This window comes from Vollenhovia emeryi, unplaced genomic scaffold (assembly GCF_000949405.1).
Source record: "Vollenhovia emeryi isolate VEMERY1.0 unplaced genomic scaffold, V.emery_V1.0 DF939232.1, whole genome shotgun sequence".
NCBI classification, from domain to species: Eukaryota; Metazoa; Arthropoda; class Insecta; order Hymenoptera; family Formicidae; genus Vollenhovia; species Vollenhovia emeryi.
The window spans coordinates 289186-310101 of record NW_011967134.1 but is presented as its reverse complement, the minus strand read 5'-3'; the positions used below and the strand labels follow the sequence as shown (position 1 = coordinate 310101).

The 20916-nt window shown below is 39.1% G+C and overlaps 1 protein-coding gene across 2 annotated transcripts in view; it reads right to left on the bottom strand.

The window, feature by feature from the left end:
- The window catches only part of LOC105560356 (semaphorin-1A-like), a 219804-nt gene that overhangs the window by 164945 nt on the left and 33943 nt on the right, over nucleotides 1-20916 (bottom strand). For both annotated transcript variants that reach the window (XM_012009413.1, XM_012009414.1), the window contains exon 2: nucleotides 14902-15082. In XM_012009413.1, coding sequence (XP_011864803.1) covers nucleotides 14902-14998 — 97 coding nt within the window. In that variant the 5' untranslated portion in view covers nucleotides 14999-15082. The remainder of the gene's footprint in view (nucleotides 1-14901; nucleotides 15083-20916) is intronic.

Sequence of the window (20916 nt, the reverse complement as noted above, 5' to 3'; positions counted from 1 at the left end):
GTCACATCACAAGCAATCAAAACTTGAAGCCACTCGGAGAACTTGTATCAATTCTTGGCCGCTGAGATATCGCTGTTACAAAGTTATTGTAGAATGCATTACCCGAACCCAAGCGCATAAACATGTTAAAACGGCTTTCTGGCTTACAAAAATTAATTAATGCAAGTTGAAGACGAAAGTGAAGATGATTAAGCAGAGAATACTTAAAATTGCAACAAGAAGAACTCTTTGTTTAAAAAGAGAGTTTGAATTAAAAATGATTGTAAATATACCCCACAACAGCAAGTTCTTTTCCACTCGTCTGATTTTTCTCTTGTCCGATAAAAAGAGAAATGGAGGCTCGTACAAATATCATAAAGTCTTATTTGAAAAATATAAAAATATATTGCATAGAATAGAAATATCCGAAATATCTGTTTGAAAAAAATAGTTTGAAAGCTGACTCGCGGTCACCACTATACGTGCACCTGTAATATAAGCAAGGCACGTATACACACGCGTACGCAGACACGTGTAGTGGCGTTAGTCCGACGTTTAAAGATGCGGGTGTTTCCTTCCCCTTGCGAGTTTTAAAGGGGGACGCTCTCACGGGGCGCCGGTACGTTACCCGGCTGTAGTCTCGTAATTGCCATTCCACGTCGGGCGAAAAACGGGAAGTAGATGCACGGGTAATACGGAGAACTGCTTTGCGGAAGGAGAAAGAGGGAGAAAGAGAGAAAGGGAAAAAGGGAGAAAGAGAAAGAAAGAGAGAGAGAGAGAGAGAGAAAGGCCACCTCTTGCCCTAGGAAGCACCGGCAAAGGTGTTACTCGCTGGCTCGTCATGGTGCACGATTACGCTCGTTGTCGTTCCTCGCGTAGCGGAGACTACGCCCGACACTCCCGACGCACACAGCCAGATGTAAGTAAGCTCATTAGAAACGCAACCTGCATTTGCTGTTCTTCGCGAGCAACGTTATTCCGAAATACTTTGGTGCGCTCTTATACGCTACCTGAACACCACCTGATTTCTCTGCAGCAGGTATTAGAGGTAAGTCCTCTATTATGAGATAGAATTCTAACGTGAGATAGCAGGTTTTCAACGTCCAAATTCAATCACAAATCCTTTTTCGCAACGATTACACGATCCGACAATCAACTTTCCACTAAACAGATTTCACTCTAAGGGCAATAAGTTCATGTCGGAACCAACAGATAATGCCAATTAATTTAGCAGAAACTTCGCTATCGCATCATCATCATATCAGGGGACTTTCCTCTACGAAAGACATAACGCGGGACGTATTACGCATTATTTTTGCATGGTAAACGCGATAGGCGTTAACAATAGTCAACTATCCGTACGACCAAGTGAATATGAGCGATTTAGAGTAATTTTTAAATACGTTCCTAAACTTTCGCAATAAATAATGTAAATGAAAAAATATAATAGGCAATGTAAAATAATCCTCCAAGAGCTAGTTTATATGCAATTTTATAAAAAAAGTAGGTACGAGAAGTTTATCTAAAATATAACATCTCATTTTATACCGGTTTAAAAGCCCGGGTACGCAAACGAACACGAGCCATATACATGGCAGTCCTTATCGAAAAAAGTGTCGCTTCTTTGCATGGGATTGTGCGGACGTATATCTGGCTGGAATATGAGCCGAACACACAAGCGAGCTGGCTGCTTTTCACTTTGAATTCTCATTCTCCTTCTCTAACTTGAGTAATTTTAATATTGCATATACCCGGCGTTGATTCCACGCCGAAAATGCAAACGAGTTGTCCCGCAAAATACGAATTGCCACAGCGCTACAAACTGAAAATCTTGCTGGAAGAAGTAAGCATGTCGTTATTGCGGCGGAAACGCGCGCGAAACATGTACAGAAAAACTGAGAATTATAAAATAATTTCGGTCACCGCGAAATTTATTTCCAGCACTGCGTCGTACTTTAACGATTGCTAATGAAACCCGAATTAAAGTTTAAAGAAAAGACCAATAGAAAATTGTAGCAAATGAAGATTGCACTGTTTTATTACCAAATGTTTAATCGTAAAGTGGATTTATATATGTATACGTGTGTTAAAACGTATTTTCACATTTGTAAGACAAACACATAATATTTATAGAAAATTGCTGCGGTAGCAGTTGGATAAGCGCATTAATAAACATGCCGTACAATTGTGAACAAGGCGAGATCAGGTAACGATATTTTCATTTAAATTTGGATTATATCGCGTTCATACATTTTAGCTGCAATTTTTCGTTGTGAAAACAGGCAAAGATAATTTTTGCACAATATTTTAAAAATCTACGGTTTTATTTTCTCTCTCTTTTACCCAATCTATCTCAATCTCCGCTTAAAATTATTACAAAAACCGTTGTACACTACAAAACATCATTCTTTTGTAAAAAAAAAAATACCCAGGAATATCACAAACAGTAACGTAACCCGATTCCCAAGTGTACACACAGTAACAGAAATAGTTATTGAAATGCAGATATTCGCTAAAATGTATTTTTCGATGTAGTTTCATACTTGCTTTGTGCCACACACAGCCGATATCTGCGTGAGGCATTAGATAAAAAATATCTAAGCGCAACAGCATTTCTCAAGCTTTAAAACAAATAGAAAAATTTCAAAAAAATATACAGTTATATTTAAAATAATACTAAAGAAAAAGAGCAAAAGATAGAAAGAATACAAAATTAACAGTAGAAGAAATTACATTTCTGTTTATATAAATCCGAAACATAAAATCTCAATCAGTCATTTTTATGAAAGAGAAATAACTTTTCACGAATTCTTTTGCTCGCTCATTCTAATTAACTTTTAACATTTAATTGTTCAGGCATTGACGTGAAAAAAAGCGTAAGTGCGAAGAAAGATCCAAGAGGGAAATTACGACATTCATGTTGAAATTAATACTCATTAATTCAATTAACGAATCAATCGAGTAATTAATATTTATTTGATATAACATACTGCAGCCATAGAAATGCAAACTTGTAAATCCAATTAATAATTTTAAGACACTTTTTTCTTTAATTAAAATTTTAGACGCGCACATAGACGGGGACTCGACATTGCGTATTTGTCATATAAATTTTCGCGTTAATTACTAAGCTACGGGCAGTATTCTAAAATCTGGTTTGAAATGGTCATTCAACGCTATCTCGACGCGAATTGCGAAAATCATAAATTACAGTGAAACGCGTTCTGTCCTAGAAAGCCTAATATCCACTTATCGCCGCTCACCATTGTGCTCGTTGTCATATCCGGTACTGATGATGTGTCGCTCTGCGAGAGCACGCACAAATACGTGCCGAATGCTCACGGTTTAGGAAATCGTTCCGCGAAAATATATATGTTTTTGTCTCGTTAACCTCGCCGTATATATATATACATATATATGTATTCTGTCAAGCTGTTAAAAATTCTATAACGTTTAACATACGTATACGTATACAGGCTTTCGTATATTTTTAGCCGTCAGTGTTCCAATTTTCGGCTACCGTTATCTATCGTTCGCGAGCCACCTATCCCTTTGTCACCGACTCTTTTATTAAATTTAAAGCCGTCCATGTTAACATTTATTTATGGGCTAACGGATGCCGATAAACATGGAAATTAATGATCGCGCGATGACGAGCTTTTGATAGTGGCAAAATTTTTGCATAATCATTTAACGCACCGTTCAATTCATTTCGTGATAAATGAAAAAGATAATAATCACGTCGCGATTTCAAACTTTTATCGCATGCGTTAATGCGCGTGCGTGTTTTCGCAATTTCCAAACCTATTAAGAACATATTTTGTACATTAGGGTAGTAATAATTCATATCCTGTGATTGAAATAAAATTCTACTTTACATTTCGCGCTATAAAAATTCCCGTTGCTGCACTCGAAGTTGCATTGTTATCGCGACGGAAGATGGGGAATATTTTTCTAATTAATTTGTTTACCGAGCGCGCCGTTTTATCTACGCGCTCCATTATTAGTTTAATATTTCGCGAAATAATAAAAGTAGAGATTTTATTCGTCAGAGAGAATTAAATAATACGGATATAAAATGTACGAGTGTTGTACCGTCGTAACGGGCGTTCGAGCAGCATCAGCGTGCGACAGCGAGCCATAACTCATGAAACGACTATCGGTCGGTTTCCAGGGAACCGTAGATCACCGGCATCGAGTTAAAATTCAACGACGCGGAGGGACGTGAAATTTTCGCGGGCGACAATTTCGCACCGGCGAAAAATGAACGTAGCGAATTCGTCCATCGTCCCGTTCGACAGTTCTGACCAAGACAACACGCGTGATTCGCGCACAGACACACACACACACAATCACACTCTTTCTTGTGCTCCTTTCAGCGAGGAACGAACCTAATATCGCACGAAGGCGTTTATATAATCTGGAAAATTCGTACGCGGGTATCGCTCGTTATCGACGTGCATTTTGAAAGAGCCCTCCTATCTAAAGCTTTGCATAGGCACATATGTATGTACATACTCGTGCGTGCGTATGTGCGCATATACGCCGCTGGTGTACTGCGTTTGTCTCGTTTATCTCTTTTATTTCATATTGGTATATCTCGGGAAAGCGATGTCCCGCGGCTATATCGTCGTTCGCAAGTACCAGGGTGTGCAGCATCTGCAATTTTCTATACGACGACGACGTACACACCTGCACGATTTCTCTCCGCGGCGATGCTGCGTGTGCGCGCGGGCGCGCTTTACCGCGTTTATACTCGGCTTCGTCTCTTTTCGATATCGGATGTTTATGTGACAGCGGGGCGAATTAAACGTTCAAGCGTCGCTGCGCATCCCCGTGCAGTATTCATTTCTTTATCAATATCAGATACTGCCAGGATTTTGTAAATTGAAAGACTAAGCGGCTCCAATTGTACTTCTAAACGTATCCTTTCTAAGTGTTTGGCTACCTTTATAAAACAATCTACATATTTCTTTCTTTCGTCAACTTGAAATTTAGTTTTCCTCATTAGATACGAAGAAACGTCATTAAATGTAGTGCTTCTCAATTTCCTTTACAAATTACAAATATGCTCAAGCCCGCTTCAAATTAAGAGTAAACAATTTGTTATCCATCTGCATTTCTCAAGCTCAAACGGATGAAAAATTTGTTGTTTAATTTTCGAACAAGCTCTTTACTCTTTCGATCCTTAATAATTCACGTGTAATTGGCCGATAGAGTACTATTAACGTAAATTTACTCGAGCCGATTAACAAATAACACGTTGGCTAAATCTGGAGCATGCCTTGTGTAATTGTCACTCACTTTCTCATCTGTAAATTCTATCGCGGAGGCGAAACTGCACGTGGGGAGGAAAGGGAACAAAACAGAGTAATTACCGACGTTACCCCCATCTCGTGTTTCAGGACACGCGGGATTAACTGCGGATATACCATATACACGCAAATATTCCGAGCATTCGCGGCTATCTGCGCCGTCTCCCTCTCTCCGTATCACCCGAATGAAATGTCCATGCGATATCGGTCGGGTTTGCGGATTTATCGCCGCTTAAATGCTTATCGATAGTTAGCTTTTGTTTTATACGCTTGAAAACTTGCTATTGGCACAATGCTGAGCGCAGCGACAAACTAATGCAACAAATTAACGAGTCGATGCCCGTCAACGATGCATTAACTGAACTTACACGATGTCTCGTTTATCCGGCTCATTTCAAGTATCCGCACACGTACATTCACGCGCGCGTACACGTACACACGTGGCTCGAACTTGACGCGCGTCCCGTAACTGTACGAACGGCAACGACCGCGACGATTCCAACGTTATGTATCCGTTCGCTTTTCTTCCACGGGCTTCGCGAACCAACGACGGATTACGCACCTGTAACTGTGTGTACCTATATATCACGTACGTATGTGATAGTCAAAGTTGTATGACTTTGATAAACACGTTCTGACTAACGACGTATCGCGTTTTCGCTACAGTCCCTTTTCACTTCTCGTAACACTAGTTTTTTCTTTCCAAAAAATCCTAACTTTGTCAACAAACTAAAATCTACTTTCATCGCGAGTCATAAATAGCACACGTCAAAAAACAATATTTTACATCTCGGATAAAATCTTTGCGAGTTATGCCGCGTAACACCACTATCCAAAATGCGAAAGTCCGTTCTCTACATTTTTTTTCCACGTCAAGCCTCTCAATATGAGCGATAATTTTAACAGTGTACACAGTTTCCTACACAATTACCGAACATGCATAATGTAAAATGTACATTTGTACGGAATACTGGTCAGTGGTATTTTCCGCGGGGAAATGACGGAAATATATATTTGTAAAAAAAAAATGCGGAAACACGTAGTCTAACGCGGTATAAAAACTATCGAATCGTTAATTTCACCTTCGCTCGTGGCGCATGAGAGCGTGCTTCCTCCTGCATGCGGGTACTTTCTCCGCTCAATTTATACTCTCGACATATACCCCTCGTCTTATATCACTATGCGAGCAATTTCCTAACGTTATCGACCGCCGAACTGCGAATGTCAGACGCGGTACTAAATATATCCAACTGTTATTAATTACGGTCTTCGCGGGATCCGTAATCAGGCGACCTGGTTTATCCCACAGAATCACCCCCAATTGCGAATGCCATGCGGCGATAAAATACTATAACGTTATATAAATTAGCGAATAGCTCATTCATAAAGCGTCCGCCCTTACGTCGAATGCTTTCGCGAGATTACGAGTCAAACAAAAATCTAATTTAGCTCATGATTTATGATGGAATTGGAGAGAAAAGTGTACATAATTGAACGCATCAGCTGAGAGAACAAATTCAAGGATGACCATTGTCTTTTATCATTAGTATTTGTTTTCGAAATTGTTGTCATTCGTAATTCATAGTCCGTCGAGATCTTTTTCCCTCCGAGAAAAGATAAAAATCTAGACACTTGACTATTATAATAAAGGAAAGTGTGCAATTGAATTAGCTGGAAATGAAGGGCACTTATCGTCGGATTTCTTTTCCGATACGCTAATCTCGCAGACATTACACGGGCATTCCGTACAGCGTGTGCAGATCACAAATCGACGCGACCTGGCCCTGCGGTACGATGCGGTGCAGTGCGGCGTGGCGCGGCGCGGCGCGGCGCGGTGCGGGGCACTGATCGGTTGGATGAACGTTGGTCGCGAGGACGAAAGGGGCGTCGTCCTCGCGAGACGATCAATCACCTCGAAAGCATTCTTCTCTTCCTTCTTTTACTACACACCTCTCGCTCCGCTGAAATCGCTCGTCAGCCGCAGGACTATTGGCTGAACGAACGAGAATCCACTCGACAACCTCATGCTGGTAGCGTAGCGACGGCTATCCGCTACGAGAAAATACTCTAAACCGTTCGGCTATTGGCCATTACAATTTATTCACCGCGCGGTCGAATCTACGGGTCTGTAATTAGCAGCGCGCCAGTGTGTATTTCTATATTGTTTTCTTAAACAATGCTTAAATAATATGATAAATTGATTTTTCTGCGCTTTTTCCAGAATTGTAAAGCTAACTAGTCGTAACTAGATTTCACGATTTGTCCTCATATTACCTTCTCTACGACCCGTTTTTAACATCATTTATAATCTCAACGTCGTGCGAATCGTTATTCACATTAAATAATTAGGACAGATTCGAAAATGTCTTGCTAAAAGCTTACTAAAATGTTCGAAACGAAGATTCTTCAAATAGCCAATAAACGGTATAATTTATCTTACTATCTTCGCGATCTTTCCTGTTGAAAAGAGAGGTGCTGGAATGCTTTAATGAAGATTTCTCTCCGTTCGAGATTTTCCGGAAACGACCGATAGAAATATGTTGTCCCTATTGACGGTAAAGTGTGATAATTCCCATTAATGGTTTCGGGGGTCAACCAAGCAACGTTATCTCGGTATCTCAGGACTATTGCACTTTCCTTTAAAGATTTTCTTTGATAAATACGCGGATCAACTTCCTCTTTAGAAATATTTAATGGAATGCTATTATTTGTCGTATCTCTCTTGTCATCAACGTTATTCCCATCGTGGTATTTAAATCTCTAAATTGAGTTCGCGTTAAAGTTAGGTCCATTTGAAATGAAGTCAAAGGCACGATTTTCTTAGCTGTCTGGAGTTTGAAAGCATACTCCACCAAACAGTTTAATTCGCGCGTGACGTTTATTAATTTAATTAAACTTTCAATTAAGTAGCTTCAAAATTTTACAGTATCTGCTCGGCTCTCGAGACGGACGATCGAAAAATTCAAACACGACGATGCGCATAACGGGAAAAAGAACTTCCAAGGAAATTAACATCGTACGGGCATAGCTCTTTTATCAAATTAATCGTCGAAATCAACTTTGTGACACTCAAGCTTTTTCAAAGGAATGTGAACAATTATAATTTAAAATATATTAGGATTTACATATGTTAATATTGTAATTTGTAGTTTATGTGTCATTTATGTATATTTAATACATACGTAAAAATAAAAAGATTTTTATTTCTACGTTTAATGTTATAGAATTGATTTTTTAAATTTAACTAAACTTTAGACTACATATACACTTTTTATTGAAAATAGTTTCGAATGTTTGTTTGTTTGTTTAAAGTAATGTCAAAAATGACAATTAAACAATATTTTTTCTAAATAAGAGCATAATATATTTCGCGGAATATTTATTTCATATTTAATAAATACTATTAAAATAAGAACTGTTATGTAGGAACATCATTTAAAATAAAAAATGCAATCTATTTATTTGTTTATAATTTTACAGCTTTAATTGTCCTTTTATTGAAAGCTAACTTTTAATTATTAATAATAATTATTAATAATAATATAATAGTAGAAGAAATTGTCTGCTAAGTTTGCTGATTTATTTCAAAATATGTGGTACTCGTATGTGTAATAATTGGTACACTTTTTATTTGTTATCGGCATCAATATATATTCAAGCACATGTTTCTCGCGGTATCGGAAACTTTAACCAAGAAAGAAAGAGAAAAAGAGAGAGGGGGAGAGAGAGAGAGAGAGAGAGAGAGAGAGAGAGAGAGAGAGAGAGAGAGAGAGAGAGAGAGAGAGGGAGAAACCTCAAATTTCCATTTCTTATATTTATCTCAACTAGTTATTGTTCGCTGCTCGAGCGCGACGTAAAATTTGTACACAGAGCTTTCGAAGCAAAGAGAAATATTTTCTTTGAGACGGTCAGCGAACGTGCCGCTGCGTAGCTATTTGTCGAACACACACGACTCGTATACATATCAAAACGCGAGAATAGAATAGTTGGCGTTTGATCTAGCAGAGAGTTCTCATTTATTTCCAACGTAAGGATATTTGCGCGAATGTAAATCTCCTACCGTCCAGATATGCCTTTAGCGTACGCTACTAAATGGGATACCCTCTAATGCAGAATTAAGTTACTCCCCTAGTTACAGACGCAGTTTCCCCATATCGCTTCCGGACCTAAATCAACTTCATAATTACATATGATATAATCTGACGCCACAAACCTACGTAATTTTCGATCTCATCAAAGTTTAAGATTGTCAGAATCAAAGTGTAGGTACACGAGAACCGGATTTTTCTTTATCCATGAATATATGTCAACAATATATCAAAATCAATTTGGAAACCATTTTTCCTTAGCGAAAATAAGAGACAGAAGAGAAACGGGTTGCAGTTTCCAAATTTTTAATTTGTATATCTTTAAAACGGTCAAGAATAAAAACTCTGCCAAGACGAAGATTACGTGGACCAATTAGAAGAACGTGCTTATTTAATTTCTCTCCTGAAGCTTAAACTGCCATAAGTTATTTACTTTTGCACACACAGATGCCATTTTCGATAAGAAAAATACAGATTCGAAATCAACGGAAGAATGTGAAAAAGAATTTGAAAGTATAATCCTATGACAACCTGGATAACAAACGCGCCAATAAATATGTATTACATACATTTTTTAGTCGCTGCTATCGATATTATTGCTTATCTCAACTTTGAAAAATACCATAGAAGAAATCTCGGAAGACTTAGGAAACGCTACCACTTTATAACCTACTATATACAAGGCATTAAACCTAAAAATCTCAACTGGCGGAAAGGTTTTGCGCTTTATCGTAGATAAAGCGAATCATGCACGAGAAAACGACAGGCTTTACAAATCCCTTTTTATCAAACGTCTTATCCCGCGTAACGTGGGAATGAAAAATATAATAACATTCCTCTCCACTGCGCCGAAAATATATTTTAACATAAATAAACCGTGTTCCAACTAAAGTACAAAAGGTAAAAGATTAGTCGAGATTTTAATATTATGATAAAACAAACGAAACATTTCGTTAAATTGCTCAATAAACTTCTGAATTGAACAACCGCAATATAAAGTTTATGCCGAATCATTTTGCAGAGTATAATTAAAAAAAAACCTTTAAGAATGTTTCTTTAGGACTATTTTTGTTACTGCAAATCTCATGCGTTTCTAAGTATGTGCTTTAAAAATACGACCCGGAGTTAATAACTCAACAGTTGACAGGACACGTTGTTGACAGATCTGACGTTAAAATAGCACTACATGTGTTTTCAACACGTTGCAGCGACTCATCGGCATCTTTTATTGAAGTAGTAGTGATATAAAGTGCCTACTCTCTAAAAGTCAATCAGTGGATCATCACTGAAAGCACTAAATCATTCAGTGCTATATTTGTAACAGTTTTCAGTGATAATGCACTGATTGACTTTTAGAGAGTACATGCCATAGCAGTAAAAATTATACGTCATAGATTGAATTTGAAATTTAAAAAGTGTGAAATTTGAAAATTTGAAAACTTTCTTGCCGCAAACGAAATTAATTACTGGAGGAGAGTCCCCTATTATGGTTGTGATGGCGGGTTTTCAGCATCCAATTTCACAAATGTTTTTTCGCAACGATGACACGCATGTCTAACAAATGAATTTTTAACTAAACAGATTTCACTCTAAGGGCAATAAAAATTCACGGGGGGAACCAAACAATGTCTGTTAATTTAGCAGCTATCTCATATTAGAAACCTATCATATAATAGGAGACTCTCCTCTATATAAAAACATTCTCCAGAGACCAAAACGTACCATTTAATGGTAAAAATAAATGTAATAGGAAACTACGTCGAAGTCTACGAAATACGTCACATATTGTAACAGAGAGAGAAAAATATATTTAGCGAGTGACAATTAATAATTATTAATATTTACGGCATTAAAAAAAAACACTGTTGAAACGTAATTGAATTTGGTGAAAATTTCCAAACTCATTACATACGCGACGCAAATTCGACGCGATAACGAAAAAAGAAAAAGAACCAGCGACGGCGGACAATAAAAATTTACATTCCGCTATTAATTCGACCAAGCAATTTAGCTCAATTCAACAGAAATAAATTTTACTGTGCTACCACACTTTCAGGAATGAAATTGCATTAGTTGTCGGCAGCGAATCGCCGCCGGCATGCCCGACGAGGATACGTTATATCGAGCTATCGTTTACGGTACATTTACGCTACTTAGCGAAGTTGCAACTCCAAGTCGAAGCCCGAATATCCTACTATATCCACGCCGAACGCTAGAAGAATAATTCAAGCTTCGACCGGCGAGATGGGGAGCGGCGAAGGGATTGGAAGGGACGGCCTTTCTTAGCACACGCAAAGCTTAATGCAGAGTGTGCGATGCACAGAACACACATCGGACTCGAATGCAGACACTAGCGTTGTTGACGCGGGTCTCGGAGTTTAACAAAGTTCTTCCCAGTCCTAACGAGCTTACTCTTGGCGAGAACCAGTCGAGTATATGGCTTCCGTCTCTCGTAGCAAATGGTTAACCTACATACCCCGCCTCGAGATATTACTTACATCCGGATCGAACGTAGCTAGACGCGACTCCGTCGCGGATTCGCGCACCGGACATCGTATAAATCACTCGATATGTATTTTTCACGTGTGCCGATAGAGATTAATACCCCGGTGAGACGTATAAATACATCTGCGTGTAATATCGAGGGTGTCCCTTTTAATTGGACAAGTGGTCTCGATAGTCCGAGATCGCCCGATGCAGTTTCTGCGGCTCTAAAGTTATTTCATAAGGATATTTCCGGCATTTGTGACGCGAAGGGTACACTGCGGGAGAGCGCTCAATTTCATCTCGAACGAGGCTGGCCGGCCAACTACGAATGTATGGATGTAACCCCCGTTCCTCGCCGCCCCGCCGTAATTGAATACTCAATAGGATTTACCAAAGCGGGCCGCGCGGCGCGGCGCGGCGCCGTGCCGCGACGTGGCGCGGCGTGGGCGAGCCGATCGACAGGACACACGCCAATATTTGATCCGCGTCAAAAGCTCCGAGGCGGATCCACCGCCGACACGGCGGATTTCCAACGGTCGTTAACCCCCGCGCGCGCTGGCCGCGCTGTCTCGTCGCCGCACAGCGGCGTGTGATCCTCTCCCTCTCCACCTTCCGCTCGGCTAAACTTCCGAAAAGCCGTCATCCCCGATTTGACGGAAATTATCGATTGTATCTTTGTTTACGGTAAAAAGCGACGCGTGCGACCTATGGCCGGGAACGGTCCCTACGTCATGTGCTTTTTCGACAGCTGCCGGGATAAATTTTTAAGTGACAGATCTGCTGTCTAATTTAATAGAAAGCTGGTTCCCTCCCCTCCTTTTTTTAAATTAAGTTTGCACCTCGCTAAAACGGAAGTACATTCAGAGATACTTAATATACGTCGCACCTGCACGTCTCCGCGAAACCTGCACTTGCTCATCCTTTTGTTCATATAACACACCGCGCGTGTCTATGTTTAGCCTAACCGCTCTATCCGTTTTGGGTAACGTTCACGCCGTGAGACAAGCAAATCCACAGGTGCGGTTGCTTTAGGGTGCTCACATCGCGCGGAAGTGCCTTTGAATGGGTAGAACGGCCGTCGACAGCGCGTGAATGCACCGTAGGAGACACGTATGAAAGTCGCCGACTATCCGGCGCAGAACGACCTTTCGGAGGGACGGAATAGCCCGGGTCGTCGCGATCCAGAAGACGAGACAAACCGTTTCCCGTCGCCGCGCTACCGTTTCTCACGATTCTTCTACCTTCCCCCGCGTACGAATGAGAATTAAGCCGCGGGTTAACCAGCGCCTTGGAGATTGCCCGAGTGATAAACGGCCACCGAGTGGATAGGGTTCTTATCTATGTTATCCTCTCCTTCGAGTTCATTTTAACCAATTTTTTCGGCCGCTCGAGAGAGAGAGAGAGAGACTCGAGAGGAGACGCCTACTTTAAATAAATTTCAAGACTTTCTACGCGGTTGCCGCGAATTTGGATCAAGACTATTTTACAGCCTGCAGATAACTCGGTGAATATAGAGGACAATTGGACGAAAAAGAAATAATCTTCTCTTCGTATTGTTTTAAATCCAGCTTTGGAAAAAAATGAAAATTATGAAAAGATAAGAAAAGTTCCACGATTAATCGCACAAATTTGCAGATTATGTATTCGCCTTAGAGTCATTCCGCGACAGAAGCTGAAATTAACTCATCGGCTTCTCTTAATATTTATTAAGAAATGAAAATACTAACGCGTTAAATCTGTTAAGCTCTATAATCGACCGCCAAATAAAACTTATATTAAAATTTGCTGGACAGAAGAGAAGATTGAGTCTACTTTTATTTTCATTAAAAGGAAAAGAGGCGCGATATTGATCGAAGAATATACTTACAAATTTTTGCTTACAACACGATGGATTCATTATGACAGTTTTTTTTTTTAGCGAAATGGAGAATAATCGCCTGCCATAGGTAATGGTGCGCGATAAATTCGCGGTTGGTTGGCGCGTAAAGTGTGACTATATCGACGCTTCGATTGATTAATTAGATTAATTTTAATTGAACGCCTATGTATATTCTGAAAGGTTGCCTACCGTCAATTTAGTTACTCGATAAATCTATAAAATAGCGTGACGAAAGTGTGGCTACATTTTATTAAATTTCGTCTCGCAAAAGGTCGCCGTGTGGCATCGCGTCGGGCCAAATTTAGTAATGGATCATTATTGAGTTCCGCAGCGAAGATACGAATATTGAAATTTAGATAATTACTTTTGTCGGCGCGCCCACCGTACTTGCAATATTTCAGTCCACGATACGAGTTAATAAAAGAATGCACTCTGTCGACATTAACATGTATACCCTCCCTCCAATTTCCTCGATAGTTTCCAGACATTTATTTCTACACGAATTAAAGGTAACGCCAGTGAAATGATAAATGTCTTTTTCCCGTTCACTGATTGTCAGTATAATTTTTAAACCGGAGACGCTAGCTCTTAAAGCAAGCATCTTGATCTTTTGTCGCGAATGGTTCGGTGCTAACATTCGAGATAGAACAGTAAATTAGCTAAATAGCACTTAATTCTACGATAGTTCCCAATTCAATTTGCTGTGGCGAAGGTGATAACTTAACGGAGGTTATCTTGTGGTAGATATTATGGGACTAACGATAACTAACTGCCGAACTCTAATTATATAATTATCATGCAAGATGAATCGCGTAATAAGATGTAGAAACTTCAAGTGCTTTGTACGTACATAGAGAAATTTTTTTTATCCCCATCAATCGTCTTTAATCTATATTTGAAACAAAACTTGCTCGATTCTTTCTAAAAATCAATAGAATTGAAACAGTAAAAGTAGAAATAAATAGATATGCCAGCTATGCAAATAAATCCACACATCTCTGAAAATGTAAGAAGGTAAAGAAGAGAGTTTAAAACGAACCATTTAACGATAGATGGGATTCTGAAATGGGATGCAAAAGGGGATATAAATTGGCTGTTTGCACTTGAGTAGAGCACTGTAATAGACGAATATTCTTGTTTAAATATTACTTACGATGTTTGAGGTGCAGTCTAGGAATGGGATCCTGCGGCCAAGCCACATTTTGCGCGACTAAGCTGATCAGAGCCAAAATCCGCAGCGACGCGTTCATCCTGGAAACAAATGGCCCTGCAGGATGTCCGACAAATCAACGGTAACTTTCGAGCCTCATCATCACTGCCGCTGATCGTCCTTCCTGCAATCATATAACAGCGACCTGTAATTCCGTGTGTCTCACAAAGTTCGTAGAGTTCACGCTACAGTAACAAAGACGTATTGTTACAGCTTAGTGTGCATTATCTTTTATAAACCAAATATTTCTCAATCAATCAAAGACCACAAACGTAATATAGACAATTTCAAACTACTGTATTTACACTTTCCACAAATTTATTATTAAAATCGTCGAGTAGTTAATAATTCGATATTTGGAGAGATTGAATACTAAACAATTTAATGGAAGACCTAATTTTAATTTTTCTCTAAAAATTTTCTCTAAAAATCCAAAAAGAATTTAAATTAATTTTGCCCTCCCAGCAGAAAGTTTTGTCACCTTTTACTTAACAATTATTATCTATTAACATTGCGCAAACGGCCTCGAATAAAAGAGAATGTATCGCTAAGAAAATTGGTTTGCTCGCATATGCACAATATTCCGCGTATATGCTCCAAATTGATATACGCATGTATTCTTTACGGCGAAGAAAGGAGAACATAAGAAACAAGTCTTTTGCTCCCTTTTTTAGCAGAACTTATATATGCATATCTTCTTGTAGAAGAAAACTACTACTTGGAATAAGTAAGGGAAAGCACGAGGAAGGATAAAAGGCTAACGAAGGAACGAGAGACGACCACCGACTGCAACGACTACGATGAAGAAGACGACGATGTTATGCATTATGCAGAGGGGTCGCCAGCTCGAGTTTCTATTTGTCCTGGGGCCGTGTACTGCCGTCTACTACCTCGAATACGTTCAAGATTAAACGTAGTATCGAATATGTATATTCGCATATATATATATATATATATATAAGGTGTTCGTAAGAAATACAGACTACCGAATTTCTATGGTGTATTGTGAGAGCTGAAGAAAGTTTCTATACAAATGTACGTCTAATGCTCCCTTAATCTATTCATTTGGTGGCAAATCTCTTCGAGACAAATTAACTTTCAATATTTTCTATAGTATGATAGATAGGATTAATAAAAAATTAAAAAATGACAGTTTTTACTTATCCATTAGTACGAGAATGATATTAAATTATAATATTTCCTTCTAAATTTGAAACTGATGGAAAATCGATAAGACAGCTAGATATGAAAGGGCTAATATAATTCTGCATCTATTACTGCACGAGTCTTGCTTTTCTCATCAAGTATGTAATACGTATCGCCAAATGTCTCTTTATTTTCAGCGAGTATCAATCATTTTTTCTTTCCGTGCACATTTTTATTTACATTTATAAGTAATCTTGTCAACACCCCGAGGGGTAAACCGCTGAGGGCATTGCGGTGTTACAGATTTACGGCATTACTAGGCATTTTCTGGGCACTATTAAGATAAAGTAATGCCCGCTGGGCACTAGTAGGCATTGGTGTATGCACATGATTTTGGTCAGTCGGAGCACCGTTTGCAACATCCCTTTGTAAATATCCGAAAGAAAATTATCATTCCACACTACGCGCGAGGCTCGTTTTTCTTCGACTCGACGAGTTCGGTAAAGTAACTGGAAACAAGATTCTAATATCCAGCCAGACCAGCCACGGTGCCGGTTAAAGCCCAATTTGTGCTCGAGCGGACTTATAAGCGGCACGAAAGGCATGTGGCAACGTCAATCGCAACCAATAACAATTGCATCGTGTTGTTAAAGTACTAATTAATCTCGGCCGTGCGATCAATCACATTCCAATGCGGCAACGCGCCGCATTGTTACTCGACATCTGGTAGACGATCATAAATTCATGATCGTTTCGCAGCGGCAGCTGCGCGCCCGCGCGATCTAATAAAATCAGATCGTGAATCATGTTCGAGCGGAGACGAGAGAAGAATGTTTCGCCGTTGATCTGTCGTGTTTGCCGTGATGTTTGCGAGAGCAAGAGCACGCGCCTCGCTAGGCGTGGCTCGCCCTACTTTCGAGAGATACGGGGGACGAGTTGCAGATCGAGAGTCACTTCCCTGCAGCATCTCTCGTCGCGGAAGCAACGGCCGCTTTCCGATTCCACGAGTGGTGGCCGCGCACCGAAAACGAGAGACTTTCTCTTACATTAGGCGGGACTCCATCGCGCATTTACAAACAACGGGAAAGCTACTCGATCGCCGGACGCGGGGAAAGATCTAATTTTCAACGTCCCATATACGCGGATCGTGCATGTGGAAATGCAGAAAGGCGACCACGTGATTACAACTCTAATTTCGGAACTTGAGATTATCATATCCATCGTGGCGTAGAAACGGCTCTGAGGCGACATGAATTTGCTTAATTCGTGGGTTATACAAATATCTCAGTTGATAGAGACGGATGCGCTTTATTGTAAGCGATATTTTTGAAATTTTAGCGTAACTTTTATATAACTGAGATATGCAAAGTTAAAAATAATTAAGTGTCTCATCGATAAGAAGCTTATTATTTTATGCAAATAAAGTATCTGTAGACGTTCTCAATATTATTTGTATAAAAGCAAAGTACACTGACAAATGCTTTTAACAATAAACATTAACGTGATTATTTGATTAGATAATTAAATTATATATTCACAATATACAATGTGTATTGAATAATCGAATACACATATTATTTTAATCAATATCATTACTTGGCAACTTCTTATATCTTCCCTGAAACATATAAATTATTTCAACCTATGTAATTATTATTGTTATTTCGTGCTATATTCTTGTTCACAATATTAATTTACCCAGTACATGGTAAGCGTATCGAACTTTAGCAGGTAGATAATTATTGTAAACAGTCACGAGGTATTATAAACATGAGAATATAACTACCAATTCAGCCAAACATTTATTTACTAAATAATTTCGCGAACCATGTAACGGTACGATTTGTGGTAATTTCACGTTCTGAGCTTAATCACACAATTTTCTCTTAATTTTTCTGCTAATTACCAGAAGTGACAAACAAAACGGTAGGTAGCAAAAGTGGAGTTGCAGGACCTTTAAAATGTTCATCATGACACGTGATGAATGGGATGTCAACTTTGACCATCCGCTTTTTGAAGAAAAAAAAAGCAAAACTAAATAAAAAAATTAATGAAAAGCGAAGATTTACGGCAACACTCGAAAAAGTGGGCAGAAAGCACACACTTTTTGAGAGCGAGCTAGAAACGCGCGGAACGGAGAGGAGCGGAGGGGAACGCGGCAAGGAAAAGCAAGCCGGCGCGGGGCGTAGCCTCTCGTGAGTAAAACTTTGACCAACACGCTGCAGGAAAGGGAGAACGTGAGCGCTCTGCAACTGCTGCTGCTGCTGCTATTGCTGCTCTGCTGCTGCAGCGGGAGCACGGTCTAATTATCCATGCGCTTTGTGCGTGTACACTGGCTCCAACAAGAGCAACGGCAATGGCACAAATGGCGGTACGAGCGTGATTGCTCGGTCCATGTAGATAGTTCTAGGGCGATTGCTCTCCGTTCAACGAGTTGGCTATCAAAGTAAAAATATCGTGTTCGCTAAGCTACTCGCCTTCGTCTTGTAAACGCCACATGCGCTGCTAACTAAAATCCTAACTGAAAATTTGAGCTGAAATCCTAACGGATTCCAGCACGTTTATCCGTCTGTTTATTTGTTTGTTTATTGATGCAGCGAAGGTATGTACCTACACCCGCCATCATCTATTCTCTTGAGCAGAGTGCTTGAAATCGCCACACTCGAGCGGCGGATATTTCTCGTCGAAAATTGAAATAACTTTTCATTTTATTTCAATTTGCGAAAATAACATTTGCGGCAGAATATACCGTAATCATAATACAACATTTTTATTAATTATTCCTATTTTTAAAACTCTAATACTAACGCTCTTATTTAACTTATTTCATTATATTATAGAAATTTTAACAACTTAAGTTTCAAAAATCATATTAAAATATTTCAACCTTTTATAAATTAAAAAAAATTTTTTTGTATTTTTACGATTTTCTAACTAGATTGAGAAAAAATAGATTCTGATTTGCTTCAGTTTTTTTTACAAACAGGTGATATAACATTTTTAAATCAATTTTAGGTATATTTTGCGAAACATTAAAAATATTAAGCGTTAAAATGTGAAAAAGTGCGCGCGCGAGGGTGAGAGAGAAAGACAATATGTTTTATTTAAATTACAATAAAACGAAATTATTTTGTTTTCAGTGACAGGAACAATTGTGTCCAGCTCTCGAAAAATGTGAATTTTTACTCATTGTCAGTATATTTCCTCTCCCATCTCATTTTAGCATATCTTCACATCTTCTTATCTGTTTTCATCTCGTAATCCCGATCTATGTCGCTGCCGGTCTAGTTCTCTCGATTTTTCTGCTTCCGGTGAATTTTTATGTTCAAAGAAATTGCTACTTCTGATTTGGATGAGTCTTCGGAAAAGTGGAAAAGTTTCCTTTCATTCTCGTATTCCACGTTAAAAGGACACAGAAACATTCAAGTTGCCAGCAGAGGAAAATGACCTGAACATACGATGTCGAACGCAGATAATAATCTACGTAAAGTTAATTCTCGCGTGACTAGGATTTCAAGATACAGTCAAATTCTGCTAAATTTATATTAGTATTTGGTACTCCACTAAATGCAAATGGCTGTTACAACTTCTACACACAATAGAATTTGATTTTCTAAAATATCCAATAGACAATAGACATCTATTGTTTCTGTATTTTCACTTGCAATCTTCTTAGAAAGATCCTACATCTTATTAAAAACTAAGTTGAAAATATCTATTAACAAAGTTTTAAAATTGGAAAAATCCAAAGTGTAAAGACAGCATATAAAAGCATATAAAATAGATATTAAGATGATAATATATTAAAAATAACTTAAGATAGAAAAACCTTCCACTAAGCGATATCATCCAGAGTTCACCCATCTCTATCACAAGAAAAACAAGTTTTTTTTGCAGAGGTGTTTCAACAGTGGCCTTGTTAGCTAAATCCCCAAGCGACTGTGAGAAGTTATATAACTTATAGCATCTTCCTCCCTCTTTCATTAGATTTTGCTAGTTTAATTTATAGATAGTACGTCGTAAAATATAAAAATTGTCATTAACGTACGAATGTATTCAATTCAAATTAATAGTAATAAATTTAATATTTATCCAGTTATTGTGTAAAACGTCCAAGATCTTAAAGCCGCGGGATAATTATCACTGCCGAAGTTTTCGCTAAAAAGAGGATAGTCTTAAATTTATCGAAGAATACATAACTCTATTTAATGAGTAGAGTGTACTCATACTTTATGAACCTATCCTGATTAAACTTCAAGCTAAATTTCAGCGGAAGCAAAGCCGATACGAAATTAATTGAAAGGTATAGTTTTATAATCTACAATTTTAATAAGTATGGAAACGACCTTACTGGCAATTCTGTATTAAAATAAAACACAACGTTTCGGCCAGTAATACTGGTCCTCTGCAGGTAACAAACTTACAAGAGTGCCTACAAATGTCTGAGGAACAGATAAACAAACTATACAGGGTGCTACGCAAGACTTTGACGTCCGGTCATGGGAAGGTAGAGGGGACTAAGACAAACAGAAAAGTATTATACTATTTTGCGCTTGGACGAATAGTTATCGAGATACGAAATTTTAAAAATCGCCGTATTAGCCCAACCTACTGACGAATGTAAGCGCGCAGTGAGAGGGCGGCCTAGCGGCCCCCGCGCGGGGAGACGTGCGAGCGGTCGCGTAAGCGGCGGACGGGCAGCGGCGCGCCTCGCCTCCCTACTCCTCGCCCCGCACCGCTATTCTATTCCTCGCCGAACACCGCCTCGAGCGGGGCCGCTAGGCCGACGCTTCTCACCGCGCGCTTACATTC